The sequence below is a fragment of the Salmo salar genome, chromosome 21 (genome assembly GCF_965601325.2).
Source record: "Salmo salar chromosome 21, fSalSal1, whole genome shotgun sequence".
Classification (NCBI taxonomy): domain Eukaryota; kingdom Metazoa; phylum Chordata; class Actinopteri; order Salmoniformes; family Salmonidae; genus Salmo; species Salmo salar.
In genome coordinates this window covers 24135783-24153993 of record NC_138311.1, presented here as the reverse complement: position 1 = coordinate 24153993, position 18211 = coordinate 24135783, and the positions used below count along the sequence as shown (strand labels likewise).

General features: G+C 42.6%; 1 protein-coding gene across 5 annotated transcripts in view; it reads left to right on the top strand.

The window, feature by feature from the left end:
• The window catches only part of LOC106581957 (DDB1- and CUL4-associated factor 6), a 70843-nt gene that overhangs the window by 612 nt on the left and 52020 nt on the right, over window positions 1-18211 (top strand). For all 5 annotated transcript variants that reach the window (XM_014164538.3, XM_014164537.3, XM_014164533.3 and 2 more), the window contains exon 2: window positions 17500-17561. In XM_014164538.3, coding sequence (XP_014020013.1) covers window positions 17500-17561 — 62 coding nt within the window. The remainder of the gene's footprint in view (window positions 1-17499; window positions 17562-18211) is intronic.

Here is an 18211-nt window from a genome sequence, read left to right as displayed (position 1 = left end):
CATTGCAACGATTGCTTGCCTTTCCGCTTGGGCAGCTGGCTATTTGTAACAATACCCCTTCGCTTGCCACATCTAGCTATGCCTTTTTAGGTAGCAACACCTAAGATACACCATTACTTATAGTTCTGTCAATTCCTGTGTTGATATTGATGTTTGATTAACCAATTATTTCCTCACAGAGGTTACACTAGTTGTAGATGGTGTCCAGGGATACATTTCTATATCCATCTGCAGTCTACCTTTTGTCCTTACAAAATAAATAATAATAATAATAATAATAATAATAATAATAATAATGCTGGTCATTTGAAGATTGTATTAAAACAGAATAGAGTATTTGGCTTAGTCATTGGGAATATTGATTATTGTAATTTGCCCAGTTGCTAATCAAATTAGTAACTATCATTATATTATACAGTACCAGTCAGAAGTTTGCACACACCTACTCATTCAAGGGGTTTTCTTAATTTTTTTAAACTATTTTCTACATTTTAGAATAATGGTGAAGAAATCAAAACTATGAAATAACACATGGAATCATGTAGTGACCAAAAAAGTGTTAAACAAATCAAAATATAATTTATATTTGAGATTCTTCAAAGTAGCCACCCTTTGCCTTGATGACAGCTTTGCACACTTGGCATTCTCTCAACCAGCTTCACCTGGAATGTTTTTCCAACAGTCTTGAAAGAGTTCCCACATATGCTGAGCACTTGTTGGCTGCTTTTCCTTCATTCTGCGGTCCAACTCATCTCAAACCATCTCAATTGGGTTGTGGTTGGGTGATTGTGGAGGCCATGTTATCTGACGCAGCACTCCCATCACTCTTTGTCAAATAGCCCTTACACAGCCTGGAGATGTGTTGAGTCATTGTCCTGTTGGAAAACAAATGATAGTCCCACTAAGCGCAAACCAGATGGGATGGCGTATCGCTGCAGATTGCTGTGTTAGCCATCCTGGTTAAGTGTGCCTTGAATTCTAAATAAATCACTGACAGTGTCACCAGCAAAGTACCCGCACAACATCACACCTCCTCCTCCATGCTTCACGGTGGGAACTACACATGCAGAGATCATCCGTTCACCTACTCTGCGTCTCACAAAGACACGGCGGTTGGAACCAAAAATCTCACATTTGGACTCATCAGACCAAAGGACAGATTTCCGCCGGTCTAATGTCCATTGCTCATGTTTCTTGTCCCTCTGCAGCAGAGGTAACTCTGGGTCTTCTTTTCCTGTGGCGGTCCTCATGAGAGCCAGTTTCATCATAGCACTTGATGGTTTTTGCAACAGCACTTTAAAGAAACTTTCAAAGTTCTTGACATTTTCCTTATTGACTGACCTTCATGTCTTAAAGTAATGATTGACTGTCATTTCTCTTTGCTTTTTTGAGCTGTTCTTGCCATAATATGGACTTGGTCTTTTACCAAATAGGGCTATCTTCTGTATACCACCCATTCCTTGTCACAACTCAACTGATTGGCTCAAACGCATGAAGAAGGAAAGAAATTCCACAAATTAACTTTTAACACAGCACACCTGTTAATTAAGATACATTCCAGGTGACTACCTCATCACGCTGGTTGCGAGAATGCCAAGAGTGTGCAAGGCTGTCATCAAGGCAAAGGGTGGCTACCTTTTGAAGAATCTCAAAAATAAAGTCTATTTGGATTTGTTAAACACTTTTTTGGTTATTAAATGATTCCATATGTGTATATTCATAGTTTTGATGTCTTCACTATTATTATAATGCAGAAAATAGTAAAAAAAATAAACCCAGGAATAAGTAGGTGTGTCCAAACTTTTCACTGGTACTGTACATTTTGAGACTGGACTATGAATTGTATCCTGATAGCCAGAAGGGGGAGCCATGGGAAGCATTGATCTACAGAAATTCAGCAGTGGCATTATGTTCATTTTGACAACAGATATTCTGCTGGTTAAAGCAACTGGGATATTATTCCATCTACGAAGGCCAGATTTAACTGATTTTGAGCATTTTGTTAGTTTGTGGCTATGGTTTTATATATATATATATATATATATATATATATATATATATATATATATATATAAAATGACAACTATTGGGGTTCCATAAGTAGAGATGGACTCCTCCATCGGGGTCTTGAGAGGCAGTAGGGATGATTTTGGTTAGGTAAATTCAGCTTAATCTCAAGCTATAAAATGTATCTACGGTCTTCAGTGCGTTTGGGAGCGATTGAGATACATTGTCTAAATATAGTAAAATATTGTCTGCGCATAACGAGATGAAGTGATCAGTAGATTTTAGAGAAGTGTTATTTTCTTCGATTGACGAATTGCTTAGGCCAGTGGTTACATGGATAATAAGAATAGAAAAGGCGAAATTGGATCGACTTGTCTACTGCTTTTAGTGATTCTGAACAGAGCAGAGCATATATGGCCTATTATAACTATGGCTGAGGGTTTGGCATATAGTATTTTAATCATATTAATGAAAATGGAGCCAATTCCCATATCTTACAAGGCAGATTAGAGATTTGACCATTCTAGTCTATCAAAAGCTTTTTCTGCATCGAGAGATGATACAGCCCAAGAAGCTTGTTTCTGATGAAGCATCTAAGATATGTTTATCTTGGCAAGTCAGTTAAGAACAAATTCTTATTTTACAAAGACGGCCTACCCCGGCCAAACCCTCCCCTAACCCGGACGACGCTAGGCCAATTGTGCGCCACCATATGGGACTCCTGGTCATGGCCGGTTGTGATACAGCCCGGGATCGAACCAGGGTCTGTAGTGAATCCTCTAGCACTGAGATGCAGTACTTTAGACTGCTGCGCCACTCGGGAGCCCCTCACAAAAATAAGCTGAACATGTAATAGTCGACAGAGGTTATCCAAGGATAACACTTTTTAACAAACCCGCTTTGGTCCGTGTGGACCAATTTGGGTAAATAAGTCTCAATGATTAAAAATTATGTTAAAAATGTACTCCGAATTAAGATTCAAAGATGTCTGCAGAAAGAATGGGGTATCATGATATACAGTGTCTTCAGAAAGTGTTCACACCCCTGTACCTTTTCAACATTTTGTTGTGTTTTTATTTTATTTATTTTTATTTAACCTTTATTTAACTAGCTAAGTCAGTTAAGAACAAATTCTTATTTACAATGACAGCCTACCAAAAGGCAAAAGGCCTTCTGCGTGGACGGGGGCCTGGAATAAAACATAAATATAGGACAAAAAACACATCACAACAAGAAACACAACACTACATAAAGAGAGACCTAAGACAACAACATAGCAAGGCAGCAACACATGACAACACAGCATGGTAGCAACACAACATGGTAGCAGCACAAAACATGGTACAAACATTATTGGGCACAGACAACAGCACAAAGGGCAAGAAGGTAGAGACAACAATAAATCACACAAAGCAGCCGCAACTGTCAGTAAGTGCCCGTGATTGAGTCTTTGAATGAAGAGATTGAGATAAACTGTTCAGTTTGAGTATTTGTTGCAGCTCGTTCCAGTCGCTAGCTGCAGTGAACTGAAAAGAGGAGCAATCCAGGGATGTGTGTGCTTTTGGGACCTTTAACAGAATGTGACTGGCAGAACGAGTGTTGTATGTGGAGGATGAGTGCTGCAGTAGATTTCTCAGATAGGGGGGAGTGAGGCCTAAGAGGGTTTTATAAATAAGCATCAACCAGTGGGTCTTGCGACAGGTATAGAGAGATGACCAGTTTACAGAGGAGTATAGAGTGCAGTGATGTGTCCTATAAGGAGCATTGGTGGCAAATCTGATGGCCGAATGGTAAAGGACATCTAGCAGCTTGAGAGCACCCTTACCTGCTGATCTATAAATTATGTCTCTGTAATCTAGCATGGGTAGGATGGTCATCTGAATCTGGGTTAGTTTGGCAGCTGGGGTGAAAGAGGAACGATTACGATAGAGGAAACCAAGTCTAGATTTAACTTTAGCCTGCAGCTTTGATATGTGCTGAGAGAAGGACAGTGCACCGTCTAGCCATACTTACAGCCTGAATTTTAAATTGATATTTTGTGCCACTGATCCACACACACTACCCATAATGTCAAAGTGAAATTTTGTTTGAAGACATTTTTCCAAATTAATAAAAAATGAAGAAATGAATTGTCTTGAGTCAAGTATTCAACCCTTTGTTATGGCAAGGCTAAATAAGTTTAACAAATCAAATCACATAAGTTCCATGGACTCATGCTGTGTTCAATAATAGGGGTTAACATGATTTTCAAATGACTACCCCATCTTTGTACCCCACACATATAAATATCTGTAAGGTCCCTCAATCAAGTAGTGAATTTCAAGCACAGATTAAACCACAAAGACCTGGAAGGTTTTTCAATGTCTCTCAAAAAAGGGCACCGATTGGTAGATGTGTTAAAAAAAAAAAAAAAACATGCTGAATATCCCTTTGAGTATGGTGGTTATTAATTTGTTTTTACGCCCAGTATCAATACAAAGATACAGGCGTCCTTCCTAACTCCGTTGCCGTAGAGGAAGGAAACTGCTCAAGAATTTCACCATGAGGCCAATGGTGATTTTAAAACAGTTACTGAGTTTAATGGTTGTGATATGAGACCTAAGGATGGATCAACAACATTGTAGTTACTTCACAATGTTAACCTAAATTACAGAGTGAAAAGAAGGAAGCCTGTACATGCATCCTGTTTGCATCAAGGCACTTAAGTAATGCTGTAAAAAATGTGACGAAGAAATTACCATTATGTCCTGAATACAAAACGTTATGTTTTGGGCAAATCCAACACATCACTGAGTTCCACTCTTCATATTTTCAAGCATGGTAGTGGTTGCATCATGTTATGGTTATTTTTGTCATTGGCAAGGACTAGGGTGTTTTTTAGGCTAAAAAGAAACCGAATACAGCTAAGCACAGGCAAAATCCTAGAGGAAAACCTGGTTCAGTCTGCTTTCCACCAGACACTGGGAAAGAAATTCACCTTTCAGCAGGACATTAACCTTAAACACAAGGCTAAATCTACACTGGAGTTGCTTACTAAGAAGACAGTGAATGTTCCTGAGTGGTCGAGTTAGTTTTGACCTAAATCGGCTTGGAAATCTATGGCAAGACTTGAAAATGTCTTTCTAGCAATGATCAACAACCAACTTCACAGAGCTTGAATAATTAAAAAAATAATAATGGCAAATATTGTACAATCCAGGTGTGCAAAGCTCTTACAGACTTACCTAAAAGGACTCACAGCTGTAATCGCTGCCAAAGGTGTTTCTAACATCAATCAATCAAATGTATTTATAAAGCCATTTTTACATTAGCCGATGTCACAAAGTGCTTTACAGAAACCCAGCCTAAAACCCCAAACAGCAAGCGATGCAGATGTAGAAGCATGGTGGCTAGGAAAAAAACCCTAGAAAGGCTGGAACCTAGGAAGAAACCAAGATAGGAACCAGGCTCTGAGGGGTGGCCAGTCCTCTTCTGGCTGTGCCGGGTGGAGATTGTAACAGTACATGACCAAGATGTTCAAACGTTCATAGATGACCAGCAGGGTCAAATAATAATAATCACAGTGGTTATAGAGGGTGCAACAGGTCAGCACCTCAGGAGTAAATGTCAGTTGGCTTTTCATAGCCGATCATTCAGAGTTAGATACAGCAGGTGCTGTAGAGAGAGAGAGAGAGAGAGTCGAAAACAGCAGGTCCGGGACAAGGTAGCATGTCCGGTGAACAGGTCAGGGTTCCATAGCCACAGGCAGAACAGTTGATACTGGAGCAGCAGCAGGTAGACTAGGGTGGACTGGGGACAGCAAGGAGTCATCAGGCCAGGTAGTCATGAGGCATGGTCCTAGGGTTCAGGTCCTCCGAGAGAAGAGAGAAAGGGAGAGAGTTAGAGGGAGCATACTTAAATGCACACAGGACACTGGATAAGACAGGAGAAATACTCCAGATATAACAGACTGATCCTAGCCCCCCAACACAAACTATTGCAGCATAAATACTGGAGGCTGAGACAGGAGGGATCGGGAGACACTGTGCCCCCGTCCGACGATACCCCCGGAGAGGGCCAATCAATCAATCAAATGTATTTATAAAGCCCTTCTTACATCAGCTGATGTCACAAAGTGCTGTACAGAAACCCAGCCTAAAACCCCAAACAGCAAGCAATGTAGGTGTAGAAGCATGGCCAACCCAGGCAGGATATAACCCCACCCACTTTGCCAAAGCACAGCCCCCACACCATTAGAGGGAGATCTTCAAATCACCAACTTACTACCCTGAGACAAGGCAGAGTATAGCCCACGAAGATCTCCCCCACGGCACGAACCCGAGGGGTGCGCCAACCCAGACAGGAAGATTACGTCAGTGACTCAACCCACTCAACTGATGCACCCTTCCTAGCGACGGCATGGAAGAGCCCCAGTAAGCCAGTGACTCAGCCCCTGTAATAGGGTTAGAGGCAGAAAATCCCAGTGGAGAGAGGGGAACCGGCCAGGCAGAGACAGCGTGGGCGGTTCGTCGCTCCAGTGCCTTTCCGTTCACCTTCACACCCCTGGGCCAGACTACACTCAAGCAAAGGCCCTACTGAAGAGATGAGTCTTCAATAAAGACTTAAAGGTTGAGACTGAGTCTGCGTCTCTCACATGGCTAGGCAGACCATTTCATAAAAATGGAGCTCTATAGGAGAAAGCCCTGCCTCCAGATGTTTGCTTAGAAATTCTAGGGACAATAAGGAGGCCTGCGTCTTGTGACCGTAGCGTACGTGTAGGTATGTACGGCAGGACCACATTGGAAAGATAGGTAGGAGCAAGCCCATGTAATGCTTTGTAGGTTAGCAGTAAAACCTTGAAATCAGCCCTAGCCTTAACAGGAAGCCAGTGTAGAGAGGCTAGCACTGGAGTAATATGATCACATTTTTTTGTTCTAGTCAAGATTCTAGCATCCGTGATTAGCACTAACTGAAGTTTATTTAGTGATTTATCCAGGTAGCCAGAAATTAGGGCATTGCAGTAGTCTAATCTAGAAGTGACAAAAGCATGGATACATTTTTGGACAGGAGGTTTCTGATTTTTGCAATGTTACGTAGATGGAAATAATCTGTCCTTGAAACAGTCTTGATATGTTCGTCAAAAGAGAGATCAGGGTCCATAGTAACGCTGAGGTCCTTCACAGTTTTATTTGAGACAACTGTACAACCATCAAGATTAATTGTCAGATCAAACAGAAGATCTCTTTGCTTCTTGGGACCTAGAACTAGCATCTCTGTTTTGTCCGAGTTTAAAAGTAACACATTTGCCGCCATCCACTTCCTTATGTCTGAAACACAGGCTTCCAGGGAGGGCAATTTTAGGTCTTCACCATGTTTCATCGAAATGTACAGCTGTGTATCGTCCGCTAAGCAGTGAAAGTTAACATTATGTTTCCGAAATGACATCATCGAGAGGTAAAATATATAGTGAAAACAATAGTGGTCCTAAAGCGGAAGCTTGAAGAACATTGAAATTTACAGTTGATTTGTCAAGAGGACAAACCATCCACAGAGACAAACTGATATCTTTCCGACAGATAAGATAAACCAGGCCAGAACTTGTCCGTGTAGACCAATTTGGGTTTCCAATCTCTCCAAAAGAATGTGGTGATCGATGGTATCAAAAGCAGCACTAAGGTCTAGGAGCACGAGGACAGATGCAGAGCTTTGGTATACGCCATTAAAAGGTCATTTACCACCTTTCCGAATGCAGTCTCGGTGCTATGATGAGGTCTAAAACCAGACTGAAGTGTTTTGTATAGATTGTTTGTCTTCAAGAAGGCAGTGAGTTGCATGTATTGTCTCAGGGGGGTGAATACTTATCTAATCAAAATATATTGGTCTTATTTTTCATAAATGTTAGAATTTTTCTTCCACTTTGACGTTAGAGTAAATTGTGTAGATCATTGACCAAAAATGAAAATTCCTTCAGTTTTAATCCCACTTTGTAACACAAGAAAATATAGAAAAAGTGAAGCGGTAACGCCTTCAGTTTGAAAAAAAATCTATTTTGGTTATTGAACTACAGTAAGTAATGCTGAGCGAATAGTGCTTTCTGAGGTCAGTTCAGTTTCCGTTCGATTATTATTTTTTTAAAGTATCTAAGAGAAGGATAGGCTAAGAGAAGGATAGGGTTGATTCAAGAAGGACACAAAGTTCCAAGAGATAATGGGATTAGCTCACTTTGTCTTGTTTGCCAGAAGGCAGTCAATTGTTTTAAGCAAGCAAACTTAGAGTGACATTTCCAGTCACACCATGCACATGTTGACAAAACGTATCCGCCAAAAAGCAACCTCAACAACAAAATAGCTCAACTCAAAGGACAGCTCAATGGATCTAGCACTGTTGCAGAGAAAATGACAGGGGCAACATTTGAGATTGCTTGAATACTCGCGAGAAACAAGAAGGCCTTCACAGACGTGGAGATTGTCAAAGAATGTTTTTTGGCCAAAATATTGTATGCTGATGTAACAAACAAGGAAGCTATTTTAAAGCAAATTAAGGGACTGCAACTCTCAGACTCGACATAACAAGACTCAACCCCAACTACAACATTTTCCTCTAAGATAGAACTGCCAATGGGGGCGGGGTCGCAGTCTACTGCAGAGAGCCTGCAGAGTTCTGTCATGCTATTCAGGTCTGTGCCCAAACAGTTTGAGCTTCTACTTCTAAAAATCCACTTTTCCAGAAATAAGTCTCTCACTGTTGCTGCTTGCTATAGGCCCCCTCAGCCCCCAGTTGTGTCCTGGACTCCATATGCGAATTGATTGCCCCTCATTTATCTTCAGAGTTCGTACTGTTAGGTGACATAAACTGGGATATGCTTAACACCCGGGCCGTCCTACAATTTAAGCAAGAGGCCCCCAATCTCACACAAATGATCAAGGAACCCGCCAGGTACAACCCCAAATCCGTAAACATGAGCACCCTCATAGATATCATCCTGACCAACCTGCCCTCTAAATACACCTCTGCTGTCTTCAACCAGGATCTCAGCGATCACTGCCTCATTGCCTGCATCCGTAATGGGTCCGCGATCAAACGACCACCCCTCATCACTGTCAAAAGCTCCCTAAAAATCTTCAGCGGGCAGGCCTTTCTAATCAATCTGGCCCGGGTATCCTGGAAGGATATTGACCTCATCGTGTCAGTAGAGGATGCCAGGTTATTCTTTTAAAAGTGCTTTCCTCACCATCTTAAATAAGCGTGCCCCATTCAAAAAATGTAGAACTAAGAACAGATATAGCCCCTGGTTCACTCCAGACTTGACTGCTTTTGACCAGCCCAAAAGAATCCTGTGGCGTAGTGCATTAGCATGGAATAGCCCCCGCGATATGCAACTTTTCAGGAAGTTAGGAACCAAAATACACAGTCAGTTAGGATAGCAAAGGCTAGCTTTTTCAAACAGAAATTTGCACCCTGTAGCACAAGTTCTAAAAGGTTTTGGGACACTGTAAAGTCCATGGAAAATAAGAGCACCTCCTTCCAGCTGGCCACTGCACTGAGGCTAGGAAACACTGTCACCACCGATAAATCCACGATAATCGAGAATTTCAATAAGCATTTTTCTACGGCTGGCCTTGCTTTCCACCTGGCTACCCCTACCCCGGCCAACAGCTCTGCACCCTCAACTTGCCCAAGCCCCCCCCCCCCTGCTTCTCCTTCACCCAAATCCAGACAGCTGATGTCCTGAAAGAGCTGTGAAATCTGGACCCCTACAAATCAGCTGGGCTAGACATTCTGGACCCTCTCTTTCTAAAATTATCAGCCACCATTGTTGCAACCCCTATTACTAGACTGTTCAACCTCTCTTTTGTATCGTCTGAGATCCCTAAAGATTAGAAAGCTGCCGCAGTCATCCCCCTCTTCTAGACTCTCTAGACCCAAACTGTTATAGACCTATATCCATCCTGCCCTGCCATTCCAAAGTCTTCGAAAGCCTAGTTAATAAACAGATTACAGATAATTTCGAATCCCACCGTACCTTCTCCGTATACATCAATGATGTCGCTCTTGCTGCTGGTGATTCTCTGATCCACCTCTATGTAGACGACACTATTCTTTATACTTCTGGCCCTTCTTTGGACACTGTGTTAACAAACCTCCAGTCAAGCTTCAATGCCATATAACACTCAATCTGTGGCCTCCAACTGCTCTTAAATGCAAGTAAAACTAAATGCATGCTCTTCTTTTTTTTACCCCCTTTTTCTCCCTAATTTCGTGGTATCCAATTGTTAGTAGTTACTGTCTTGTCTCATCGCTACAACTCCCGCACGGACTCGGGAGAGGCGAAGGTCGAGAGCCATGTGTCCTCCGAAACACAACCCAACCAAGCCGCACTGCTTCTTAACACAGGGCGCATCCAACTCGGAAGCCAGCCACACCAATGTGTCGGAGGAAACACCGTACACCTAGCGACCTGGTCAGCATGCACTGTGCCCGGCCCGCCACAGGAGTCGCTAGTGCGCGATGAGGCAAGGATATCCCTGCCGCCCAAACCCTCCCTAACCCAGACAACGCTAGGCCAATTGTGCGCCGCCCGTAAAAATCCTCGTAAAAATTCCCTGTCTTAGGTCAGTTAGGATCACCACTTTATTTTAAGAATGTGAAATGTCAGAATAATAGTAGAGTGATTTTTTTTCAGCTTTTATTTATTTCATCACATTCCCAGTGGGTCATAAGTTTAAATACTAATTGAGTGTATTTGGTAGCATTGCCTTTAAATTGTTTAACTCGGGTCGAACGTTTCGGGTAGCCTTCCACCACCTTCCCACAATAAGTTGGGTGAATTTTGGCCCATTCCTGCTGACAGAACTGGTGTAACTGAGTCAGGTTTGTAGGCCTCCTTGCTCGCACACGCTTTTTCAGTTCTGCCCACACATTTTTTTATAGGATTGAGGTCAGGGCTTTGTGATGGCCACTCCAATACCTTGATTTTGTTGTCCTTAAGCCATTTTGCCACAACTTTGGAAGTATGCTTGGGGTCATTGTCCATTTGGAAGACCCATTTGCGACCAAGTTTTAACTTCCTGACTGATGTCTTGAGATGTTGCTTCAATATATCCACATAATTTTCCCTTCTCATGATGCCATCTATTTTGTGAAGTGCACCAGTCCCTCCTGCAGCAAAGCATCCCCACAACATGATGCAGCCACCCCCGTGCTTCACGGTTGGGATGGTGTTCTTCGGCTTGCAAGCCTCCCCCTTTTTCCTCCAAACATAACGATGGTCATTATGGCCAAACAGTTCTATTTTTGTTTCATCAGACCAGAGGACATTTCTCCAAAAAGTACGATCTTTGTCCCCATGTGCAGTTGCGAACGGTTTTGGAGCAGTGGCTTCTTCCTTGCTGAGTGGCCTTTCAGGTTATGTCAATATAGGACTCGTTTTACTGTGGATATAGATACTTTTGTACCTGTTTCCTCCAGCATCTTCACAAGGTCCTTTGCTGTTGTTCTGGGATTTATTTTGACTTTTCGTACCAAAGTACGTTAATGTCTAGGAGACAGAACAGTCTATCACAGTGCCATCCGTTTTGTCACCAAAGCCCCATATACTACCCACCACTGTGACCTGTATGCTCTCATTGGCTGGCTCTCGCTTCATATTCGTCGCCAAACTCACTGGCTCCAGGTCATCTATAAGTCTTTGCTAGGTAAAGCCCCACCATATCTCAGCTCACTGGTCACCGTAGCAACACACACCTGTAGCACGCACTCCAGCAGGTATATTTCACTGGTCATCCTCAAAGCCAACTCCTCATTGGCTGCCTTTCCTTCCAGTTCTCTGCTGCCTGTGACTGGAACGAATTGCATAAATCACTGAAGCTGGAGACTCATATCTCCCTCACTAACTTTTAGCATCAGCTGTCAGCAGTTTACCGATCACTGCACCTGTACATAGCCCATCTGTAAATAGCCCACCCAACTACCTCATTCCTCAAATTGTTATTTATTTTTGCTCTTTTTGCACCCCAGTATCTCTACTTGCACATCATCATCTGCACATCAATCACTCCAGTGTTAATGCTAAATTGTAATTATTTCGCCACTGTGGCCTATTTATTGCCTTACCTCCCTAATCTTACTACATTTGCACACACTGTACATAGATATTTCTATTGTGTTATTGACTGTACGTTTGTTTATCCCATGTGTAACTCTGTGGTGTTGGTTTTGTCGCACTGCTTTGCTTTATCTTGGCCAGGTCGCAGTTGTAAATGACAACTTGTTCTCAACTGGCCTACCAGGTTAAATAAAGGTGAGGAGAAAAAACATTGGCGAGGACATCGGTAAGCAACTGATTACTGACACATCCGTGGCGCTGTGTAAGTGACATTGCCCAATTATGTGTTTGGGTCCGCTTCCCTCAAAACGAGTCGTTCAGAATGGAACTTTTATGTTTACTGCCCCTTCAGGGTCAAACACAAGGAGAGGATATTCTGAAAGCCCTTGTTTCATTTTTTGCTGGTAGTAATATTGACTGGTCAAATCTGGCATTTTTGTGCACTGACGGCACCCCAAACATGTGAGGGAAGGAGAAGGGACTCAACAATGAACATTTGACATTTTTGCTTATCCAACTACTGAGGTAACCCTTAATATGGGTCTTACACACATCAAATAGGCTACATCACATGTATATATTTGTGATGTGCTGTACATCAAATCAATTGTATGTGCTCTCTGAATTTGCTATCAATTGATAATTGATAATATTGGAAGAAAAAGTACAACAAATTTAAAGATTTGTGTGGCCCCCCGAATGATTGTCTCAACCTAAAGTGGCCACCTTACAAAACATTGTGAGTGATACTGATGTAGAGTGTGTGTGGGAGATGGGGCCAGGAGTTGAATAATTGATCATAATCCTTGACACCCTGCTGGGCTTCACAGAACGACAGCCCAAACAACATCATCGCTTCCTTCCGCCCAAACACAGGTCTCCATTAATTTCAGTTACTTTTCATGGGGGACAGTTTTAATTGGGACACGACATGAGCACAGATTGGAGGATTCATTTTTTTTAAAAGCCCACAAACAAAGCTTTAAAATCAGAGTACAGTAAGTGTTCAAAGCACTGGCATTAGTGTTTCTTTTCCTCGACACACAAGGAAAGAATCAGTCGATTTGGGGCAAATGGGCTACTCATAATATAACTCCGAGAGACACTGACAGGAATCTGCTTGAGTGGGAAATGCACTGGAATTGAAAGCCTCTCTCTGACCTGGGTCTTAATCTAAAGTCTATGGTCTAGAGAAGAAAGCCCACTTTTTCAACCGCTGCAGTGTCTGCAAGGAACAGAGTCCTATGCGTGTGCTACGCCAGACTACATGATCTTAGATGAAACAGTAGGCGTATGACAGAGGAGGCTACAGTTATGGGATCATCAATGCCAAAATGATCATAACAATCTCCTGTTTCTATAATGAGGACATGTATTGGTTTACTTAATCCTTCTTCCTGCTCATCTTTATTTACTGCCTGCAGCTCTGTAGTGGTTGTTTACTAACCTTCAGCTGTCCCTCCTACAAGCCACTCTTCCTGGGTTTGGCTCTCTAGTACACTGACTGGCATCCCAAGTGGGTGGACCAGGACAACACTGGTGTTTTCTCTCTGGTAGTGTGGGTACTGGGTATGTGCACTCATGTCAGGACCCTGACCTGAAACTGAACCAGGCTTTGCCTTGAGCACCATTCACAAAAATCGATGACGCTCTGATGAAAACACTACGTTTTTATATGCCTAGGCTATTTTCTCAATAGAAAATCATATCCAATGTTTTTGATTTGCTGTGTTATATTTGATTCCTATCTGTTGTGTTGCCCTCTGCTAACATGGATTTCAACAATGTTCTACCACTCCGTCCGTGCCTTTTTAGCCTGTTTCATTGTGTGGATGTTTCACTTGCTGGTGAAAAATAATGATCAAGCTCCATAGAATCATACTGTTATGTGTTGTTCACTTATCAAGAGGATTATGAAACACAGTGCTCATTTGATCCTTGGTGTTGCTATAAACCCAGGTACCACGTCATTTCTCAGGTTGGGTCATGTTGGCCAAACCTTTGTGGTTGACTGACATGTTGAGGAATCAGGGAGTTGTCCCTGTAAGGAATGCACTGCCTCCCTTCAATTACTAATGCTCACAGATTTGTTGATATTGCCTATTGAGACAAAGCTTAAGCTGATTTAGTATGTTACGATAAAAATGCGACTTCAGGCCTATAATAAAGCACTCCGTGCATCATCGCATTTGCAGACTTATTTAGGCTACTATTCCTAATGTGATGAGTGGATTGGATAGTAATAATTTAGGCAAATAATATAACTCAATCATTGTATGCAAACAAAGACTGTTCAATGCATGGCTGGCTATATCAAATTAGTTTCTCATTTTTTTGCAGGGGAAAAATGTTGCCTTTTTATAAATACATTTCATGAAATTCTACACATTATGACATCAGGTGAAACATTTTAATTTATTTTTTGACACAAATGACAGGATAAACTACTCTGCTGACACTGACAAACAGATCAATAAAAACAACGTTGTCTGATCCATATGTAACCTTTATTTAACCAGGCAAGTCAGTTAAGAACAAACTCTTATTTACAATGACTGCCTACCCCGGCCAAACCCGGACGACACTGGGCCAATTGTGCGCCGCCCAGGGACTGTAGTGACGCATCTTGTATTGAGATGCAGTTTCTTAGACCACTGCGCCACCCGGGAGCAATATAAAAGGCCTAAGAGAAGGGGAGACTCATACAATATGATGTCCATGTAACCTGGAGGAGGAAATGGTTGTCCAAAAACACATTTTCAAGTGGCACTGACCCAACAATGATAAAGAGTGAATATGAGCACTCATCAGGGATATGGCCGATGCTCTCCGCTGGTGTCAAAAAGGTAGGCCTAGGCTATACTGTTCGCTCAGTTCAGTTGAGAAGTTTGATAACTTAAAGACATATTAGAATCTTGTCTTCTCTTTACAGCAATAGCCATTTGCTTTCTAAACTGTTTTCCCACCATTGTATTTTAAAATATTGCGGTATGCCTGGCTGGGCCTCTACTTTTCACTGACAGCCTCAACTCAACAATCATCTACTTAGCATTTGCCGCTCGCGCTGCCCAAACTGCGGGCCCTTCCGACTGTAGACAATGTGATTTAAAGCAATCCACAGCTTCGTTTTTTAAAGAAGCTAATGATCCTCTGTGGCCAAATCATGCTTTCTGGTGTAGTAGCCTATTTTTATGTTATTTAATGGAGTAGGCTAATTAGGCTATATCATTTTGGCAATTTACTTTAGGGCAAGCTTAGTATATATATGTATGATTTCAGTGAATCAGTAGTGAGGAAGTGGCTTTGAGAGATGTGATCTTCTGCATGTTTCGCATTCTCTGTTTCCCAAAGATGAATAACAATTACAACATGCTTGAAAAGCTACAGTATCAACCACCGTACACAGTGTGTAGCAACAAAGCTATGGCCATGGCTATGTGATATTGAGTCAAAGACGCCTCTGTTCTCAAACTTTATGGAATTGCCAGACACTGTGTTAACCAGGCCATTCAGGATATCAACCATTTTCAGTCAGAGGCCCAGACAGTTTCAGTCACTGATGGATTGCAAATGTTGACACACATCTCCATCCATACCAGTGGTTTTAGTGTTATCTACCTCAAGATTGAGAAACACTGAAATGAAAGGGGTGTCTTTTTTTCCCCTATGGCTCCTTCAAGCAGAATCAGACCTCTTGGCACATGGTCAATTCACTTCTCTAGGGTTTGGTGACACTGGGATGTGGTGTCACTTTAGCTTGTATAGCATGATGCTATATGTGGCTATGCTGTCTGGAGCTACCTGTATACTAAATGTGTATTTTCTATCTGGGGCCAAGCTAACCTGTGATTGTTTTGAGTGGCGTTTGAGTGAGGATTAGCAGGCCCAGGGGTGGGGCAGGTGGCGTATGGATTTGCCTAGCGCTACATTTAGCTTGACTAGGCTGGCTGTGTTGCTAGAGCTGTCATTGTCAATGGACAGGTAATCATACCAGTTGGAGGCAAAATTTGGCACTGTAAAAGGGCGGCCGCCAGGGGGGCTAGCATAGCATTTGTGGAATCTAAATCCCAACAAAAAGCTAGAAAGATACTTGAAGGGATAGTTAGGCCTAGGCTAATCATAGAACATTTTTAAGGCTATATTTTGCCATGTCTTCCTCACCCATGAGATTTAGCAAGATCAAAGTAGCCTCCATAGTTTCAGCTAAATCAATCATCACGTTACTTTCTCATGACATCAATGCCTATCAGCAAATTAAAGAAGGGTTGGGACATGTTTATCTGGGTCTCATTGTCTTTTTGGGCATTTGACTTTAAATATCTGAAGGTTGAAAGAAAGGAGGGGATATGGAAACAATGGAGACAACACCGTTGTTACTGTTTGATTTAAACAGCAATGAACTAGAACCAAGCTGTAGGACAAAACCTGGCCTACTTTATTTATCACATGACCTATTTATTTACCTTTGCCTCTCTGTTATTGAATGGGACCTTCAAATTTCATCTGGCTAGGCGACAGTATACGTAGTGTCAGTGTTGGTTCGTTTTATATGAGCATTTCAGGACTGGCACGAGGCACGCAAGGTCACAAAGGCGGGCCATAGTGTTAATGACTGTCTGCTGTAATTCTACTTTATTGCCTTTGACATTGGCCTTGTACTGTCAATGCACAGTGGAGTCTGTCATAGTGGATTATGGAACTAAGGCCATCCTTTCCATGCCTTCTACGATTGCAGTATACAAGGAATGGTTTTTAGATTCGAGCCTGTCATCGCTTTACCTGATGGCATGAATTCTCGCCCAATGTTTTTTTTTCTCACTATTCTAAGGCAAGTTGAACAATTTGAGGTGATTTATTTTAAAACCTGAATCTTCTAGCCTGATACAGTGTAAGTTTAGAAGCAAGTTAATTCCTAAAATACTGCCAAACCTGAACCTTCATGACATAAGTCTATTTCACGACAGGATAGGCAGCCTGCTCATTTGGTTCTTCCTCTCCCTGTGATGGTGACAGCAGATGCGAGGGAGGCTTCCTCAAGATGAATAATACATTATAAGCCACAGAAAGACAGAATCATTGCAATCAATGTGACATGTTATGCATCTCCCTGCTCCCTCTGTAAATACTGAGAGCTGAGGCATGAAAACAAACCATGGCAAAAGAAAACAGAGCCTTACAAATGGGTTCCAACACTTCTGATATAGGGTATGGCCATTGCTTTGTCGTCTACCCTAGTCGATGATGGCCGTCTACCCTAGTCGATGATGGCCATCTACCCTAGTCGATGACTTGAATTCACCAGTTATTTTTTTATGCTGACTGAAGTAGTCCAAAAATAAATGAAAGTAACAAGTCGTGGCTAAACAATTGTGATTTGCTAAGAATGTCTTTCTTCTGTATTTGCACAGGCAGAAGAGAATTTGTCCAGCGGCTGAAACTCGAAGCGACACTGAATGTCCACGATGGCTGTGTAAGTACACGTTACCCACCCTTGTGTGTGTCTGTGGTGTACACTGTGCACATCTGTCCTTCCTCTCATCTTTAGAGCACTTCACCATTCACCCTCCCCTCTGTCTGTCTGTCAGTGTGTGAAACCTTGAGTCTGACCGACGGAGTGACGGACAGACAGACAGGGACTGACTGATGGACGAAAAGACAGGGACTGACGGACAGACAGGGACTGACTGACTGACGGACAGATAGGGACCGACGGACGGACAGGGACGAACGGGGACTGACGGACGGACAGAGACGGACAGCGACGGACGGGGACTGACGGACGGACAGACGGACGATAGACGGGGACTGATGGATGGACGGACAGACGGACGGGGACTGATGGACGGACGGGGACAGACGGGGACTGACGGGCGGACGGACGGACAGAAAGGGACTGGCGGACCGACTGACGGACGGACAGGGACTGGCGGACGGACGGAGGGGGACAGACGGACGGACATACAGGGACTGACGGACAGACAGACATACAGTGAGTGACGGACAGACCGACTGTACAATCCAGGTGTGCAAAGCTCTTAGAGACTTACCCAGAAAGACTCACAGCTGTAATCACTGTCAAAGGTGATTCTAAATGTATTGACTCAGGGGTGTGAATATTTA